General features: G+C 41.5%; 1 protein-coding gene across 2 annotated transcripts in view; it reads left to right on the top strand.

Moving 5' to 3' along the window:
* Positions 1-17,629, top strand: part of STK39 (serine/threonine kinase 39) — a 262,001-nt gene that overhangs the window by 148,766 nt on the left and 95,606 nt on the right. For both annotated transcript variants that reach the window (XM_077830249.1, XM_077830248.1), the window contains exons 15-16: positions 618-670; positions 2,765-2,833. In XM_077830249.1, coding sequence (XP_077686375.1) covers positions 618-670; positions 2,765-2,833 — 122 coding nt within the window. The remainder of the gene's footprint in view (positions 1-617; positions 671-2,764; positions 2,834-17,629) is intronic.

The following is a 17,629-nucleotide window of genomic DNA, read 5'->3' as shown; positions in this document are numbered from 1 at the left end:
ACAGAGTCTGATGTTTGTTTTGTATTAGTTTTCTAGGTTTATTCTAGCATGTGGGTCCCTGAAATTTTCTGGCTGTAAATGGTGTGGCCAAGATCGTTCGTTTGTTTTTTAAAAAAAAAAAAATCTAAATATAATCCACCATACTTTGAAAGATATTCTTGTTTCATTGTACAGAGTTTTATTAAGATTTTGTACATCAAGTACTGAAAATATGAAGTACCATACTGAAATACTGCAGCAATGATTATCCCAATAACTTTTTAAAGTATGGGCTGTTCCTGTACTAGAGGACTGGTGCTGGGTTCCTGCCCCTCCCCGTCCCTCCCCCCAAATAATAAAAGTTTGTTTTACTGAATCGGATGCCACTATTTTTCTTTATACTTTAAAATACATAATTCTGTTGGTTGCTCTTATAAGACCAGTATTGTTGAGTTTCCTGGGATTTTCACCTTATTTATGTCTGCTTGTATTTTATACTCCAGTTGGGTAACAGCAGACCATAAAACTGTAAAATGCTCGTTATATATAACAGCAACTTATTTATAAAGTTAAATGCACTTGTAGTGAAGCACAGCTTATTCAAACTTATTTTAATGTTTGCACTGAATGTTTTTTAGGAATTCTAGAAAGGAACTTAATGACATACGATTTGAGTTTACTCCAGGCAGAGGTAAGACCACTTTTAATTAAAATAATTATTTTAGTGCTCAAAAGGGTATTTCAAAATTTATTACTAATTATGGTTAATATAAATTACCACTCTGAAGTGTTTCCTACTATGCAAAGGTTTTATATTACACTATTTAAACCAAACAAAAATAGTGCAGAATATGTAAATTCTAGTGACAAGGTTATATCTCGTACAGAGGTTATATCTTGTACAGTATAATAGATACAGGATAGACTTTTTGTTTCACATTTTAATCTAGTGAAATATGTAGTATTTAGAAAGGACGCTTTGCAAGGTGACATAAGAGTTACACCATAAAAATGCACATGTTGTAACAATAAACTGATCATTGTATGCGTGATGGAAAATAGAGTAAGGTATCCTTGAAAGTACATGTGGTTATAGTCTGAAATACTACTCTGAAAATGGCATTGTGGGGGTCCACATATGAGTCTCTTTTTGATTCCATATAAAACTTGCTCAGTCTTACAAGTGAGAAGTATTTGCCAATTCTGCAAACTCCATCTTTATCTGAAAGTTAGCTGTATTTATTTCTGGTTTGTGTATCATCACTAATAATTAAGTCATTGTAATTGGAACTTTAGAATCCAGCTCACTTTTCCGGGTGTATTTGCTTTCTATTGCTAATAGTTGTAAGAAGCCATAAAACTGTATTTTTGCAGATATTATTGGTTAAAACACACAGCTGATAGGTTGAGTAAGAAGATACTGTTCACTTAACCAGCATTTGGGCTATAACTGTGCTTCAAATTTCACTGCAACAGAGTGTTCTAAATTGAATAAATACTAAGAGTGCTGCTGCCTAGAAAGTAATCTAAATGGGAAGGGAAATTTGATTACTTAAAAAAGATGTATTTTTCTTGGACATAGGAAGGGGTGTGTATTTTCTTTTGGGTAAAATATACCCATAGTAGTGTTGTTGGGGTATATAGAGCTATATGCTCTCCTCTCGTATTAATGTAATTTATTCATATAGTGGGATTTTTGCAATCACTTGTTTTTAATATAAGTACACAAATTGCCCCTATAACTGACAGTCATTAAGGAGATCAGCCTTTAGATGATCCTCCAAACAGATCTTCATCTATCTGGATTTCTTACTGATTGTGGGGATAAAAAGAGAGAGAACAAGGGCTGACCAGGAGACAGTGCGCTGTTCAGACAGACAGGTAAACACCATGATACATGCTTTTGTGACCTCCAGGTTGTATTACTGCAACTCTCTCTAAGCCTGGGAATGAGTACACAAACCATGGAAAATGTCCAAATGATCACAAATATAGCAGCCTGCTTACTTAAAAACACCATTAGGCTGGATCCCATCACCCCAGGGTTCTGGTCAGTGACCTGACCTCCCATTTACGGACAACATTGAGAACAAGGTTGTGGGTCTAATCTTCAATGCTCTGCAGGATTGGGGATTGAGCTATTTTAGGCACGGTCTCTCTCCTTCCTTAGCCCTGGCTTTCTACAACAATTGCGTCCTTCAGGAATGAAGGAGCTGTGCACAGAATAAGACATGAGAGTTGAAGACTGTGCTCTTAGTGTCTACTCCACAGCTATGGAACTCCCTGATCAGAATTACCTTGAAAATTGCAACCTTAAAATCCAAATGAAAGGGCCCATCTCTTCAATGTAGCTCTTCCTTCATAACAATAATAAAGCAAGCTAAACAAGAGAACTTAACACAATTACCTTTTCGGCCTTGGGAGGAAGAGAGTGAGAATCACAGAGCAACAAATCCCTATCTTATTTTCTTGTAAGGTGCTCTGATATTACAGTGAGTGCAGTATAAAATATCTAGTTAAGTAATTGCCAAAACCAGGCAATGATCTTTAAGGGCTTCATGAAGATTCAAAATGTTATCTTGTTTCTTGCTGTGCGGAATATGATGGGCTAATAATCAATGGGAAATTGTGGTACCTTTTTTTATCTTTTTCTAATAAAGACAGTTTTGAATTCAAGCACACTTAGCTGGGTGCTTGAAGCTGAAATATATTTTCTTAAATTGCATTGGATTATTGATTTTTATTTTATGGCCACTAATACATATTCATGTCACCTTTTGGACAGACACGGCAGATGGCGTTTCTCAAGAGCTGTTCTCTGCAGGCCTGGTTGATGGTCACGATGTTGTTATAGGTAAATTACACTTAGTTTGCAATTATGCTCTTGCTACAACTTGTGCTAAATGGATGTGCTTCTGCATCTTTTTATATAAAATGCATTCTCTACTTTGCTTTCCTTTTCATATAGGCACAAGAGAGCCAGCAGTCCACTTTGATATAAATCCTTCCATTCTCTCTGGAAGTCAGAACTCCTACTAATTTTAACATAGGTTTTGATTTCACCAGGCTGTCTCTCCTGCTGTTTTCCAAGCAGTAAGGGGGCTAATTCCAATTTTTGTTCAACAGAAAATTGACTTTTGAATTAGCTAGTTAGGATTTATGGATGAGATTTTTCAAAAGGGCTCAGCATTGGCCTAATTCTGCTTCCATAGAAGTCCATAGTAAATCTCCCATTGAATTCATGGAGAGAGAGGGCAGGGGATGGGAGGGGAATTAGAGCAGTCCTGAAAGCTTTTGAAAATCCCACCTGTTGTCTTCAAGCAATTTCTAGTGAACAGGAAGACTCTCAAAGTCGTTAATTGCCCTAAGGTCTTTAGTGATTGCTTCTAAAATACTTGGCAAAGAAAAACATGATTGGCTGGGAAAGTCTTTTTTTTTCTCTGCAACTTGGCTCCTCAAAAATTGGGTGCAAGAGTCCAGTAGCTTCCTCTTTTTACCAGAATAAAGGAATTGTTGAAGAACACAACAAAGGACACTTGTGACTGGAACATCATTAACAAATATTAGTGGCTTACCTCTCACGTGATCTATATTTGGTACTGGTAACACTAACACTATGTAGAATTGAATTACTGCACCAGTGTCAGAATCAAAGCAGTCAACGAACATCCACACCCATCACATATTGGTTCAGATGAGTAGCTTGTCCAGTTTACCTAGTGGGTTCAACTCCTGATCCTTGCATTGCTGTCCTTCCTCACCACTTTGGTCCGCTGGGTTGGATCCCTGTACCCTCAATGATCCAGTTTCCTACATCTAAGTATGAAAAAGTTCTGCTTGAGGGCTTTTTGCCTCATCACATACCTGAAAGAGGTTACTTCAGATACTTTATCAAAATCTAACTTGCTGAAGAATTTTAGGAAGGAAACTGATATTCCAGTGCTATTGTATAAACAAAATCCATGTTTGTTTTGCTGGGACTGGGAAGCTAAAAAAAGCCATACCCGCTTTACATATAAACAGACAATTTCAGTCTCCACAGCTGTCAACCAGGAGTATGATTCCTGTCTGACTCAGTCCCCAAATGCAGCTGTCACTCCCTGTTCCTTCTCCCACAGGTAGTCACCCAGCTCTTTTCCCATTTTTCTCACAGCAGAAGTGGGAGGTTGCCAGAATTCCAGCCATTCCTCTCTGCATACAAAGTCTCAAGCTTAATATTTCAGCTTGCTCCCATGAAAAAGAATCCCTCACCTTGTAGCCCTTCCCTTTGCTTTAGAGATGGCATTTACATGGGATGGAGAAAACTGTATAGAACTTGGGGGGACAGGAAGGAGTATTTGAAATTTAGTCCTGAGATGGAGTCCTCAAGTGAAAGAATCCATTGGGCAAGAGGGGCAGTAACCTTCAAAAAGCAGTGATAAGATGGAATACATGGAGGCAAAAAAGGAATCCAAAAGAAGTGTTTTGACCTCTAAAAGTATGGCCTGTGACAAGCTATATAACAGACTAGGAAGACATGAGGGAGAGAAGATCATCTATAAACTCCCCAAGGCAAGAGAGAATGATGAGGGATGTGAATGAATTTGCTTACATTAGACACGAGTATGGTATATTGCGCACAAAAAAAAGGTGAGTCAGTCAACCAAAGTTTAGAATGATTATTTTGAAAGAGTGATGAATGAGGAGAACCCAGTGAAGGAATTCAGAATATGTAAGCTGAACTGGGGCGTGCTAGATTATATACAGGAGGAAAAGGCTGCAGAGGCACTATGGAAAAAGGAGAAAGTACCTGGGACAGATGAAGTGACAGTGGATGCAGTGAAGTCATTGGGAAGGGAAGGCATCAAGTATCTTACAAGTTTGTTCAATTATACTCTTGAGAGAAAGAAAACATCAGATGAATGGTGTAAAAGGTTTGTGGGACTTGCTTTTAAACGTAGTGCACAGTGTAATATCTCTTCTGTCACCCAATTAATCTGACATCACAAGTCATGAAAGCATGGGAGAGCATGACAAGCATCTGCATGGAGTGGTTGGAATTTAGAAGGGTCAATATTGATTCATGGTGGGAAGGAGCACAATTGACAACATATTTGTGCTATGAATCCTGATGGAGGCATTTAGAGAAAAGAGTTGGCAACTGGGGTACGATGTTTGTGGACCTGGAGAAGGTGTGCTATCATATACCAAGAAAAGTAGTTTGGTGAAGTTAGCATTCTGACACCTCTCTTATTGGCCATGTCCATCTTATCCACAATATGCATAATGGAATGACCTGTTGTAATCACAACTAAATGGGGGTACAGTAAAGAACTTAAATGTTGGCCTGCATCCGGGCAGCATTTGAGCCCCTTTTTTCAGTTGTCATGGATGTGATAAGTGAGACTATATGAAGGGAACCTTCTTGTAACATGCTGTTCGCTGATGAGTTAGTGACATATGCAGAAGATTGTGAGACCCTGCAAGCCAACTTTGAACAATGGCAACATAGTTTTGAGCAGGCTGGTCTTAGATCGCCAAGCCTATGATCGCTGAGGGAGTAGGACTCGCCATGTCACAGGCAGAGAGCCGAGAAGAATGAAAGAATTTAAATACCTAGGCAACCAGTGGTTGCTGATTGTTTCCCCCCTGAGAAATACCTGGCATCATACTAAAGCTGCATGGTGCAAATGGCAGGAGCTGACCCCACTTCTCTATGACAAAAAGATACCAGTGAAGTTCAAAGATGGAGTCTATAAAACTGCAATTTGATCCATATAATATAAGGAACAAAGACTTGGCCAGCCACAAGAAAGGAGGTATACTCTCCACCACAGAAATGAAGATGTTGAGATAGTCAAATGGTTGTTCACCCTGTGATAGGAAACAAAATGAGGTGGTAAGGGGCCTAAAGTGGGTTGTTCCAATTAAAGAAAAGTTGAGGGAGGCTAGGCTACATTGGTGTAAGCATATTCAGTGGAGACCAGAGAGCTGTATTAGAATGACTTTTGCAATGATGGTGGACAGAAGACAATCAAAGGGGGAGACCAAAGACTTGGTATGTGGACTGAATAATTAGCAGATCTCAGAGATCAATCTGCATGACAGCCTGGCATCAGGACTGGTGCAACCATGCAACCACTAGGCCAACTAGGTGGTTGCCTAGGGCGCCAAGTGGTTGGGGGTGGCCAAAAGCGTGCTCCGGGGAGGCGGTGGAGCGAAGGTGAGCTGGGGCAGACGGGCGCGGGGAGGGCCGCCTGCAGCAAGTAACGGGGGCGGGGCAGCGCCGCGCAGGGGAACTGCTCCCCGCCCCAGCTCACCTCTGTTCCGCCTCCTCCCCTGAGCACGCTGCCCTGCTATGCTTCTCTCCCTCCCAGACTTGCGGCACCAAACATTTGATTGAACCACAAGCCTGGGAGGTGGGAGAAGTGGAGCAGTGGTGGCGTGCTCGGGGAGGAGGCGGAGCAGAGGTGAGCTGGGATGGGGAGCTGCCGCACGGCTCCCTGGGCTGAGGGGAGGGGGGGGCGACGGCAGGGAGCTGCTGCACGGCTCCCCGGGCCGAGGGGAGGAAGGGAGGGAGCGAGCAGCAGCACGGCTCCCCAGGCTGAGGGGAGGGAGTGAAGGAGGGGTCGGCAGGGAGTTGCCGCACGGCTCCCCGGACCGAGAGGGGGAGGGCGGCGGCAGGGAGCTGCTGTGGTGGGGGGGCGTGCCTCAGGGCGGAGAGGGGGGTGGGGAGCTGCTGCAGGGCTGGGGGGGCGGGGGGGCGCAAGGTGGAAGTTTCGCCTAGGGCGCGAAACGTCCTTTCACCTGCCCTGCCTGGCATACAATCACGAGTTGTGGAAGAAGGCTATAATCCCAAACAGGGACGTGGCAGTGAATAAGAGCCTTGAGGTGAATTGCACGGTGGATGGTGAGGAGAGTCAGGTTACTGAGAGAAGGGAAAGCATGGTGGGATATAGGGAGCAGGGGGTATTTCTGGGTTTGGAAGATCAGTTCTGCTGTGGCAAGAATTCCAGAAGGCGCAGGACTGGTAGATGTAGTGAGGGAATGGCGATATCGAGCAGCTGCAGGAAGCCATTCTTGCTCAATCTGCTTCTAAGAAGGGACCCTTGGAGGTCTGAATTATCAGTAAGATCATACTTGCACCTGAGTAAGCTGGAAGCTGGCTTCTCTTACCTGGTGTGCTGTCTGCACTCACTGGTGCTCCTTTTCTTGGATCTCAGCAACACAGACTAAATTTAGGCTTCCAAATCCCTGAAAACTGGAGCCTGAGGTACCTCAGGGGCTGCAGGGATGGGACTTGTGCCCCTGAACAAACACTAAATTAACATCTTTAAATATTCAATCAACTTTTTACATTTTGGATAAATAGAGATATTATCTAGCTAGTCAGTAACAGAAGTAGATTATCATGTTTTAACCCTTATTTTGGACTGCACCAAAGAGTTTGATATTTTTAATACATTGGGGATTTTGATGTTTATTGTTCTCCCTATCTATATGACTGTTTCTTGGTATACCATAGTCTGTCTCACATTGGAGGGGATAGCCATTTGTGTAGCTGCTGGACATTTCATGACTGTACTAAAATCCTGTATGATTTCATTAATTCCAATAATTCCAAGTAACAGTATGTCTGAATGGTAAAACTAAAGCAAGTCCTTACCTTGAATCCTGCAAATGTTGATCTTTGCACTACATTTTTTTTTTTATTTTGCATGTAGTATTTCATAATGTCTCCTCCTTTGTGCAGCATTTTAATGTTCCAAAAATTTGTAGACAGAACAATATTCTTCTGGAATGTGGCTTACTATTTTCATATCTCACTGATGCACACACATCCTGCAAACATTCTGCACAAAAATATAAAAATTAAATTTGAGTTAGATTAAGGTCCATTTACCTCCTCCAAAAATAACCAAACACTTTTTCTTTAGACAACTTTAACACACTATTAGGTGCCAAGCAGACATTAGGTAATCCGATTTTCTAGAGCTTTGTGCGGATACAAAATTTGTATCGCATTCGATCTGCAAACATGGTCTGTGAATATCTGCATTCTCGGATGCGGATATCCACATATATAAAGCAGATATCTGCAGATTTGTAGGGCTCTAGATATAAAATTTTGAATCCACATCAATCTGCAAACATGGTCCACGGGTATCCTGATGTGGATATCCACAGATTTGCAGGGCTCTACAAATTTTCATCTCACTGAGATTTTATAACATGGGGGAAATGTCCTATAAATAATGATGGTAGATGGAAAAGAACAGTGGCTGTTATTCCCATTACTAGAAGCAGTAGAGAACATAATACGGGATCCAGAGAAACTTGGACTTCGGGTTTCATGCCCAGATGTTATGTATATTTCAGTCCATACTATAGCCATGCTTTAAAGGGATTGTCCAGTCTTGTCCAAAAAAATATAGACATGAGCACAAACTGAGTGTTGTGCTTGTACACCTGAATAATAGATTTACCACGGATCTTTTAAATGTCATACCTTCTGAAAATAAGTGTTAAATCATTTGAACTGGGGATTGAAAAATTGATTTCCCACAGTAGGTTAAAAGAAATTAAGCAAAACTTGTTCCACTAACTTTAATACAGTTACTTGAGGAATTAATTTAACCAATTTGGGTTTTAAAAACAGAAGCTAAAATACTGAGGAGAAGATGGCCCTGAATGTGTAAATCTGCTTAGGAAGCTCATTTGTTGTGCATGTCTTGATATTGCCTTGATTACTTGAAAATAAAAAGTTTAAAATCTTCCTCGGGGGGTGTGTGTGTGTGTGTGGAGGGCTATGGCAGGGATATTAGTTCGGTTAACCTTGCTTCAGCAGAGGACCTGATTCCATTAGCTTCCAGATTGAATGCGGGTGATAAATTGCATTTCACTTTTTAGCTGAAGCATGCACAAATTCAAGTTCTGTGAAAGCCTTGTGAAACTTGATTTTTTCATAGCTCCTTTTTATAAATCTGAGGAGCTGTAGAGATGGAAAGTCAGGGACACCTGTGATTAGTGTGAGGATAGACAGTTTCTTGGCATAACCTGTTCCTGAAGGATTGTTGGAACTGTGCTCATCAAAGACAGTTGCAGAAAGCGTGGCAACTGCACGTGAGTAAAAGCTGTTACTGGGGTTCGTTTGGCATGTAACCTTTCACAACATTTGCTGTTAACTCTCAACATGTTTCACCTCCTGAATGCTACTGGATTTGCTTCAGTTAACATGGGCTTCAGAAGAAGATTTGAACTGAGATAAGGGTGTCAAGGATAAGATATGCTGTACTGGCAATAGGAGGAGAAGAGCAGACCCCAGTGGCTGAAAAAGAGGAGCCACCTTCCCCCAAGGCTTGGAGGCTCACAATACCACACCTAAGAGAAGGCCATGTAAGGTGGTGGAGACTAGCATGGAGGCACCCATCTGCTGACCTGACATCTTGGGAAGTGTGCTGCCTGCTCGGAGCCCTCATCCAAGACATCACAGAGTGGTTGCTGAGGCTCATTGGACCTCTGACCACTACCTCATGATGTTCAACCACGTGGGAACTAAGGATACTGCCTGGTATGACCCAAAGCAGAGGAGTAGGATGAGATTAAGGGCTCAGGCAAGAACATGCATCCTAGAGATGAATGCACGGCTGTGCAGTGGATATTGACAGAAGGCTTTGGCTTCCTAGACTATGGAATGCTGTTCCAGAAAAGAAGATTACTGGGAAGAGATGAGGCCCACCTGAGCAGGAAGGGAAAGAGCACCATCAGACACTGGCTCACCAACCTAATGAGGAGGGATTTAAATTAATTCAAAGGGGGCAGCTGACAAAAGCCTATGGGTAAGTATGAAAAAGGTGACCTTAGAGGGCTAGATGTTGGGATGGGCGGGGAAGGAGAGGAATGGAAAATTACAGTAGGGTCATAGGAGCATCAAGAGAGAAGACAGTGGGGGAATGTGCACAACATATTAGATGTCTATACACAAAAGCAAGGAGTATGGGGGATAAACAGGAAGAACTAGAAGTATTAGTACATAAGCTAAATTATGACTTTGCATCAGAGAGACTTAGTAAAATGACTGGAATATTGGCATAGTTTGAGGAAGAAAAAGTAGCAAAAAAAGGAGGTGTTGTATTATACATAAAGAATATATACACTTGTTCTTTGAGTGATGCTCCCATGTGTATTCCACAAATGGGCACGTATACGTGCCATGCACCCGAGTCCAGAGATTGTAGGCTAAGACCATCCACTTGAGAAACATTGCACCATCAGCCTCTGCTCAAGCAGCAGAGGGTTCACAGGTCTCAATTTTCAGCCCTAGCTACTACTGTGACCTCTACCTGTTCCTAGTCAAGAACCACCCACTGTTACTGATGCCAACCACTTCTGTCTCTCCCCAATCTTTGGGGGAATCTCTCACTTTTTGCCTACCAGTGGGACTCTGTCATGACAGACAGTTGGATTTTAGAAATTATCAACCATGATTACTCCATTGAATTTCTCTCCCTTCCTCCCCACAAACCTCCTTCCCTCTTCGTCTTCAGAGACGACTCACAAGGAGATTCTTTGTCAGGAGGTAGATTCTCTCTTCAGGGACCAATAGAACAAGGGGCACCTCAGTTTCAAGGGAGAGGGTTCTATTCCCCATACTTCTTAATCACCCCCCAAAATGGAGAATGGAGACCCATTCTAGACCTTCATCAGTTGAACATCTTTATTTGAAAGTCAAAATTCAGAAAGTCAAAATATACTAGCATCAATAATTCCATCCCTAAAGGAGGGAATATAGTTCACGCCTCTCAGCATGGATGCCTCTTTTTGTGTAAAAAGAAAAGGAGTACTTGTGGCACCTTAGAGACTCACAAATTTATTTGAGTATAAGCAGTGAGCTGTAGCTCATGAAAGCTTATGCTCAAATACATTTGTTAGTCTCTAAGGTGCCACAAGTACTCCTTCCCTTTTTGCAAATACAGACTAACATGGCTGCTACTCTGAAACCTGTCTTTTTGTGTAGACATTCATCTATCCCATTAAAAGTTCCTCCAGTTCCTGGAAGGTCAGGAACACTATCAGTTCAAAGCCCTTCCCTTTGGACTCGCCATAGCACGCAGGATATTCATAAGGATATTCTCTGTGATGGCAAACAGAAATGAGATGTCCTGACTGCAGAATTTTGCCATATTTGGACAATTGGTTCCTAATAGGTCTCCAACCACAAGGTTAGATCAGTGACTTTGTTCCTGCTCCATCTTCTAGCAGCACTGTGTGTCTGTGTTAATAAATAAAAGTCCATTTTGACCCCCCACACAGACAAACTTTACTGGAGCAATGCTGGACTTAGTTTCAGCAAGAACTTTTCTCCCCACAGAAAGATTTCAATGGGAAGCCTGATAACACAGGCTACTTGCAGACCAAAGACTATAGTCAAAATATGCCTTTCTCTACTAGGCCATATGTCTTCATGTACTTATGTGACACCATTCACCAGACTTCATCTGTGCTGCCTGCAGGCCTTTCTCTGGTCCAGGCAAAGACCATATGTCATTACTTGTCTTACCTGGTGGTTGAACCCAAAACAAGTGTGAGTAGGAGTCACCTTCAGCACTCCACCCCCAGTTCCACCACCACAAAAGATGCATCCCTTCTGGGTTGGGGCACTCACCTGAATGATCATACTGTACAGGGCACTTGGACCCCATGGGATGCCAAACTGCACGTGAACCTGCTAGAACTGAGTGTGGTCCACCTGGCCAGCAGGGTCTTTCTCCCCCTTATAGTCATTCTATATCCAAGTAATATTGGACAACATCACTGTATTCTTTATATAAACAAGCAGGGTGGAGCAAGATCCTTTGCCTGGAAGCAGTCAGGCTTCAGAATTAGTGCATCAGAAACCACATCACTGTCGTAGCCACATGCCTACCAAGTATTCAGTATTCTTTAGCAGGCAACCTAGTTAGGCACTTCTGTGCAGATCACAAGTGAGAAATACACAGTTCTGTCCTGAGCAAGATGTTCACTCTGTGCGGAACACCTCAATGGGATCTCTTTGCATACCAAACAAATAGGAAACTTTCCCTGTACTTCTCCAGAGCAGCTATGCGCCACGACTCCCAGGGCGACACTTTCCTGTTGACATGGACAGACCAACTGCAATATGTCTTCCCACCCATTCTCCTGCTACCACAGGTCTTGAGAAAGATTTGTCGTGACTGGGCCAGAGTCATTCTCGTAGCACCCAACGGGCCCAGACAATTTTGGTTCCCAAAACTTTTGAGAATGTCAGCCCATCCTTCTCTCCGGGTCCGTCCCTTCTTAGATCGCCTAACTCAGGAAGACTGCAAAATGAGACACTGCAGTTCAGATTCACTTCACCTGATGACCTGGCATTTGGATGGGCATCAGATCTAGAATGCTCATGTTCAGAGGCTATTCAAGCCATTCTTGACGTAAGAAAGATTCAATTAGGAACTGCTACCTAACTAAATGGAAACATTTTCTACCTGGGCCCAGGCAATCAGTCTTCTTCAGACTGAAGATATCCCAGTCAATTTAGATTATGTCCTGTCATTGAAGAACTCGTGTCTTTTCATTAGCTCATTGCTGGTCTGTCTTGCAGTAATCAGTGCATTCTTCCCTCTAGTTGACTGGGTTCTGTGTTTACTCACCCAACTCAGAAATCAGAGTTAGGAGCAAGATGTAGGGCCAAGGTAGGGAATAGTGGTATGTTACCGATTCTGTACAATAGAGACTTTCAAAAAGGACTAGATCAAAGCTCACTAACAAACTGTTAATGCATACCAGCAGGGTTCACTCAGTCTGCAGCAGGTTAGTGTGGGGTAGATTCACACCCCAGCTTGCCGCAAACTAAATGGTTGTGTAGAAGAGCCTTAAGTGATTAAAGCTTGCCGTATGCAATTCAACTGATTTAGCTTGGACACCAGGCAAGCTTGCTACTTGGATCTATTTAGCCGAACTAAACTTTTTAAGCTATTGGTTTGACAATGGTCAAGCAGGTCAAACAAGAGTAAGCTTTGTGGCAGTTTAGCTACAAAATAGCAACTCAGTTCAGAAATATGTTTGGCACAGTTTGTCAATCTATAGTCCCTTCCATCTATTATTGTGGTTAAAAAGATAGTAAATTCCAAGCTTTGCATATCCTACACATGCTTTTTTTTTTTTTAAGGGAATGTTTTGTCTTCTATGAAGCCAATGGAAGTATATATTTCTGCAACAGCTCAAAAGATGTACTACTTTATGTGCTAAAGACTAGGTTCAATTAAATCCCACGAAGTCAAGATACTCTTACAGTTATTAACGTGTCCCTTTCTGCCAAGGGCTTGGTGATGAGGTATACAATTGTGCATCCGTGTGTAATTGACATGATTCTTTTGTGTTCAGAAACGATTGCCAAGAGACCTCCATATAAATTTTAAACCGCATAGAGGATAGGATAGAGTCTGATACATATCAGATATTTTGATGCACTTGTTCACTACCACTGCTTTGACTCCTATTTTCCAGATATTATAATCCGAACCAAGCAACATCACTTAGTCACCAGAACAACAACTTTTTGTTCAATAGTATCAAAAATTTCTTGCTGAGAAGTCTACTATGTCGAAAAGACCTAACTGAGTAATACGTAGATAATATTTGGAATGGGTAACACAAAACATTTCTTTATCTACATCTGTTACATTTTCTTGTAAGACGTTTGAAGCCATTTGGAAAGTATTGTTTGAATCTCGTTTCTACACCTGCCCTTTCATTAATGCTAACTTAAAATATCACAGTTTGGCTTGATTTCTTTTTTACTTGGGTGCTGATTCACATTCAGCAAAGATGGTAAGGACTACTGCAATAAGTAGGTGGGGCTGAAAGCCTCACATCTGTAGTAAAAGATTGGTGTGGCCAGCACACTTGTCTTTGAATTCAACAAAGAATGGGTGCTTGACCAACTTCACAGTGGCTTCACCATAAGGAATACCGAGCAATAAAGAATACTATTGATGGCTTTCTATTAACCATAGAATGCAGTGTCATATAAATTAGAAAATGAAAAGACTACTGGTCTCCCCCGCCTCCTACTGATAAATTATTCCCTACAATATTTTACTGCTTATTTATGTATTTAATTTTATTTACTTTTGTCCAATCCAGTTTCAAATGTCTCACATGCTAGAGCTTCTGCCTCTTCCCTTTTGAATAGTTTTTGCATTTTTAGCATCAGAATTTGCCCTCCCTCCTTTGCTTACCTCCTTTTCCACTCACTCACTTCTGGTTAATAGTCCCTTATGCTCAGGTTAATAATTCCTCTTTCCCCTTTGTGTTTATTGCATCATTCAAGTATCTGAAGTTAGTGCTAGATAACATAGGACCTGGGGATTCAGGTGAGGTTGGTGGCAGCCATGACTACCCTCTGTCTTGATTTTTTGTTCTACTGTTATGCGTTAAGGTCTAAAATGGAGGATAGTGCATATGCCAGGCCAAGCGCTGAGGCTGCTAGGTGCACCAGCGAACACCAAAGTGAAGCAGTGGCCGTAGTACTACCAACGCTCCATATAAAAAGAGAAAAAACTATGCCCATCTTTGTTCCAACTATCTCCATCCAACAGTTCTCTTACTACTTCTTCCAGGACTTAATGCTTCAGAGCTTGCAGCCTAAAATCTGATCAGCTTTATTTTTGTACCATATCATATTGCAAACTCTTAGCTAACTAGTTGAGTGATCACCACAAGTTTCACTCTTAGATTGGTTGCACTGAGACTATTTCATTCATTCATTTTGTTTGCAAGTCAGTCTTTTTGTGATACATCTGCCATACCACAAGAGCTATTTTTTGTCATGAATTTCTGTCCAGGGAATTGCTGTTAGTAAATGAATAGTGGTTTTGCTTGTTTGTCTGGAGAGGTAAAAGCAGAAGTGTCCATGTTAATCCACATGTGATTTCCTTTTTTTTGGAAGAAAGAAAGGTTGTTAGTTTTGAGACACATAGACCACATGATGCATAAAGACTTTTTGTATAGTATTTTAGGCAGCTTGATTGCTCACTAGAATGATACGGCTCTGAAGGATATAAAAAGGTAGAGTCTTCTCTTCATTCAAGAATCCTGTAGGGATTCACTTGTAACTTACCGTGTGATTATACTTGTCTGCTTCAACCAAAGGATCCAAAAGTGAAAGCTCAGTATGTTAACTTTTACTCTTCTTAACGTCTTCCTATTACAGCATTTGAAGTTGTAGGCACAGGAAAATGTCATACAGTTCCTCGTGGCTTGCCCTTTTTGCTTTCATAGGTCTTTTTTTTTTCCTTTGGCTTTGTTTATCCCCCATCTTCATCTTTTTAAAAAAAATCTACTTATCAGCTGAACTTAGGCTAGAATTATGTGAACAAAAAGCATCACTATCACTGTTCTTTCTGTAACCAGAAAAGTGATTGTGCTGAAAGTAAGTGTATAGCAGTTATTTATGAAAAGCTACAACATTTCTAGAAGTACATAATTTGGGTAACACTACTTTCTGAAAGCCTGAAGTTTTACAGGTTCTTCATTAGTATCTTCAGTGCATCTCAAGTCCCTACTAATTTTGGTAGTCTTGAGGACTTTGTAGAAGTTTTGTTTAAATTGTTTTTTTTTTTTTTTTTTTGTTCAAGCTTTATACTCGTATAGAGTAAAGCTGTAATATCAGTTCCATTCCTCAATTCTCCTGCCACTGTGTAGTACCTATCAAATATATAGACACGCCATAAGGGTCCCAATGACAGACCAAAGAAACTCAATCGGTAGAAAATTGGTTTTAATCTCTGTTTCTGGTTGGAACAGACTATTCTGGAGAGCAGTCGTATTTATTTCTCTCTCCTGACCCACAACTAATTTTACTTAAGCTATTTTATAGTAACTGTGGTTCTCTCAACACAGTCATGTAACTCCCATTAGCTTTAATAAGATTATTGATAGACTAGCCCCTAAGGATTTTATAGATAACTAGGAGCTTAAATATTTCAACACATCCAGCTCATTTAGATCCTAACACACTGAAGGGTGACTCATAATGACTAGACTCTTGGGGATTCAGAGAGCATCAAATACACCCTTAGGTGGTCAAACCTTGCATCTAATTGCTCCTTCAAAGAAGAAAAATCTGTATATTACGCCTTTTTAATCACGTAAGCTGTGTATAAAATGTCTTTGATACTGAAGCATTTTATGTTCATTGAAATATGTTCTGCTGTATTAATTTCAAGGGTCAAAAGAGTTCAGGGTGTTAAACTCACTGTCCAACATAAAAACAGCAATATGGTGCATTCTGGAGGGGTTTCCTACGGAGACCCTAGCTTACTGAATTTCTTGGTAAACATGCAAAAGCATTTGTTCTAAAGTTGAAAGACAAGAAAGAACAAGAAATTAAAACAAGTGTTTATATTGAAACTGAAACTGAGTGATTAGGCAAAACAAAATTAAACCTTTAAAGCCAGTCTCCTATTTAGATATAAAATATTAGCCTCTTATTTTTAGAACAATCTTTCTGATGAAAAGGAAAGTGTTAATTTTACTGACAGTTCTGATGTGTAAAGGATATTCACTTTTCCTTTTTCTAACAGACTGACTGACCCAAGGTGAAGGAGAGAGGGGGATGGGAAAGCTGGGGGAGAATATGGCTTTTGGTGCTGTCTTTAGAACACTGGATGGCTGATCGATCACAAATGGATACTTTGCCTGACAGGTCAACCACAGCACCTGTTGGGTGGACCCTGGTTCACATTCTAGTCAGGGATGTCATGTGGTTGGACCTTTTCTCATTCGGTAAAGCAGGATTGTGGTCATCTCATCTCACTGCGCTGATGCAGTGCAGTTTATTTCAGGGTTTGATGAAAAGTCAAGAAAATAAGAGGAAGGAAGGGGAGAAAGGAACATAAAAGGAATGGAACAGAACAGGATCTGATGTGCCTTTACAGCACCGGCAATTAGGTATCCCCACTGATGGGCTGAGGACTGGATGTCGGGATGATAGGATTTTCAGGACTCACAAATGCAAAAGTAAGTTCCTTGAACAAGAGCAAGCTTAATAGTCTTCTCTCAGGAAGAAAATCTTTCAGGCTCATTTTCTGCTCCTTCTGTCCTTGGGGTGAAGGCAAACAGGACGAGACCAGATGAGCTGGGATGTCAAGTGGGACGGAAGAGAGGAGCATTTTTTTTTTTAAAGTCTCTTTTCAAGAAAGCCAGAAAGGGAAAAGTAGGCTGTTCATCCTCCTCATTTCGTCCACCCGTTATGCCCAATCGCCGACTTACCAGGTTTGGTTCACTAACTTCTGGCTACGCGTTTCCTGCTTTTTAACCAGCATCGTTTTAACACGGTCACGACCAGGCTGTGGGCGACCAGACCAAGCAGTCAGAGCCAGGGACTGTGGTCGCAAATCAGGAGTCCGTTGGATCAGGATACCAGGGGGTCAGAAGTAGGAGACAAACAGGAGGATTGTACCATGAATCAGACACCAGGAGTTGTGCCAGGCCAGGATGTCAGAAAACCAATCCAGGGGCGCAGGAGCAGGAAGCACAAGGCACACAGCCCAGAATACAGTGGAGCCCAGTAGTTCAGACAGCTTCTTGTTCCTGCTGCTGGCTTAAGTAGGGCCAGCATGCCAGTCAGCTGCTCTGGGACTCCACC

This window comes from Eretmochelys imbricata, chromosome 11, assembly GCF_965152235.1.
Source record: "Eretmochelys imbricata isolate rEreImb1 chromosome 11, rEreImb1.hap1, whole genome shotgun sequence".
NCBI classification, from domain to species: Eukaryota; Metazoa; Chordata; order Testudines; family Cheloniidae; genus Eretmochelys; species Eretmochelys imbricata.
Note: the sequence above shows the minus strand (reverse complement) of the source record. Positions and strands in the feature narration are given on the sequence as shown.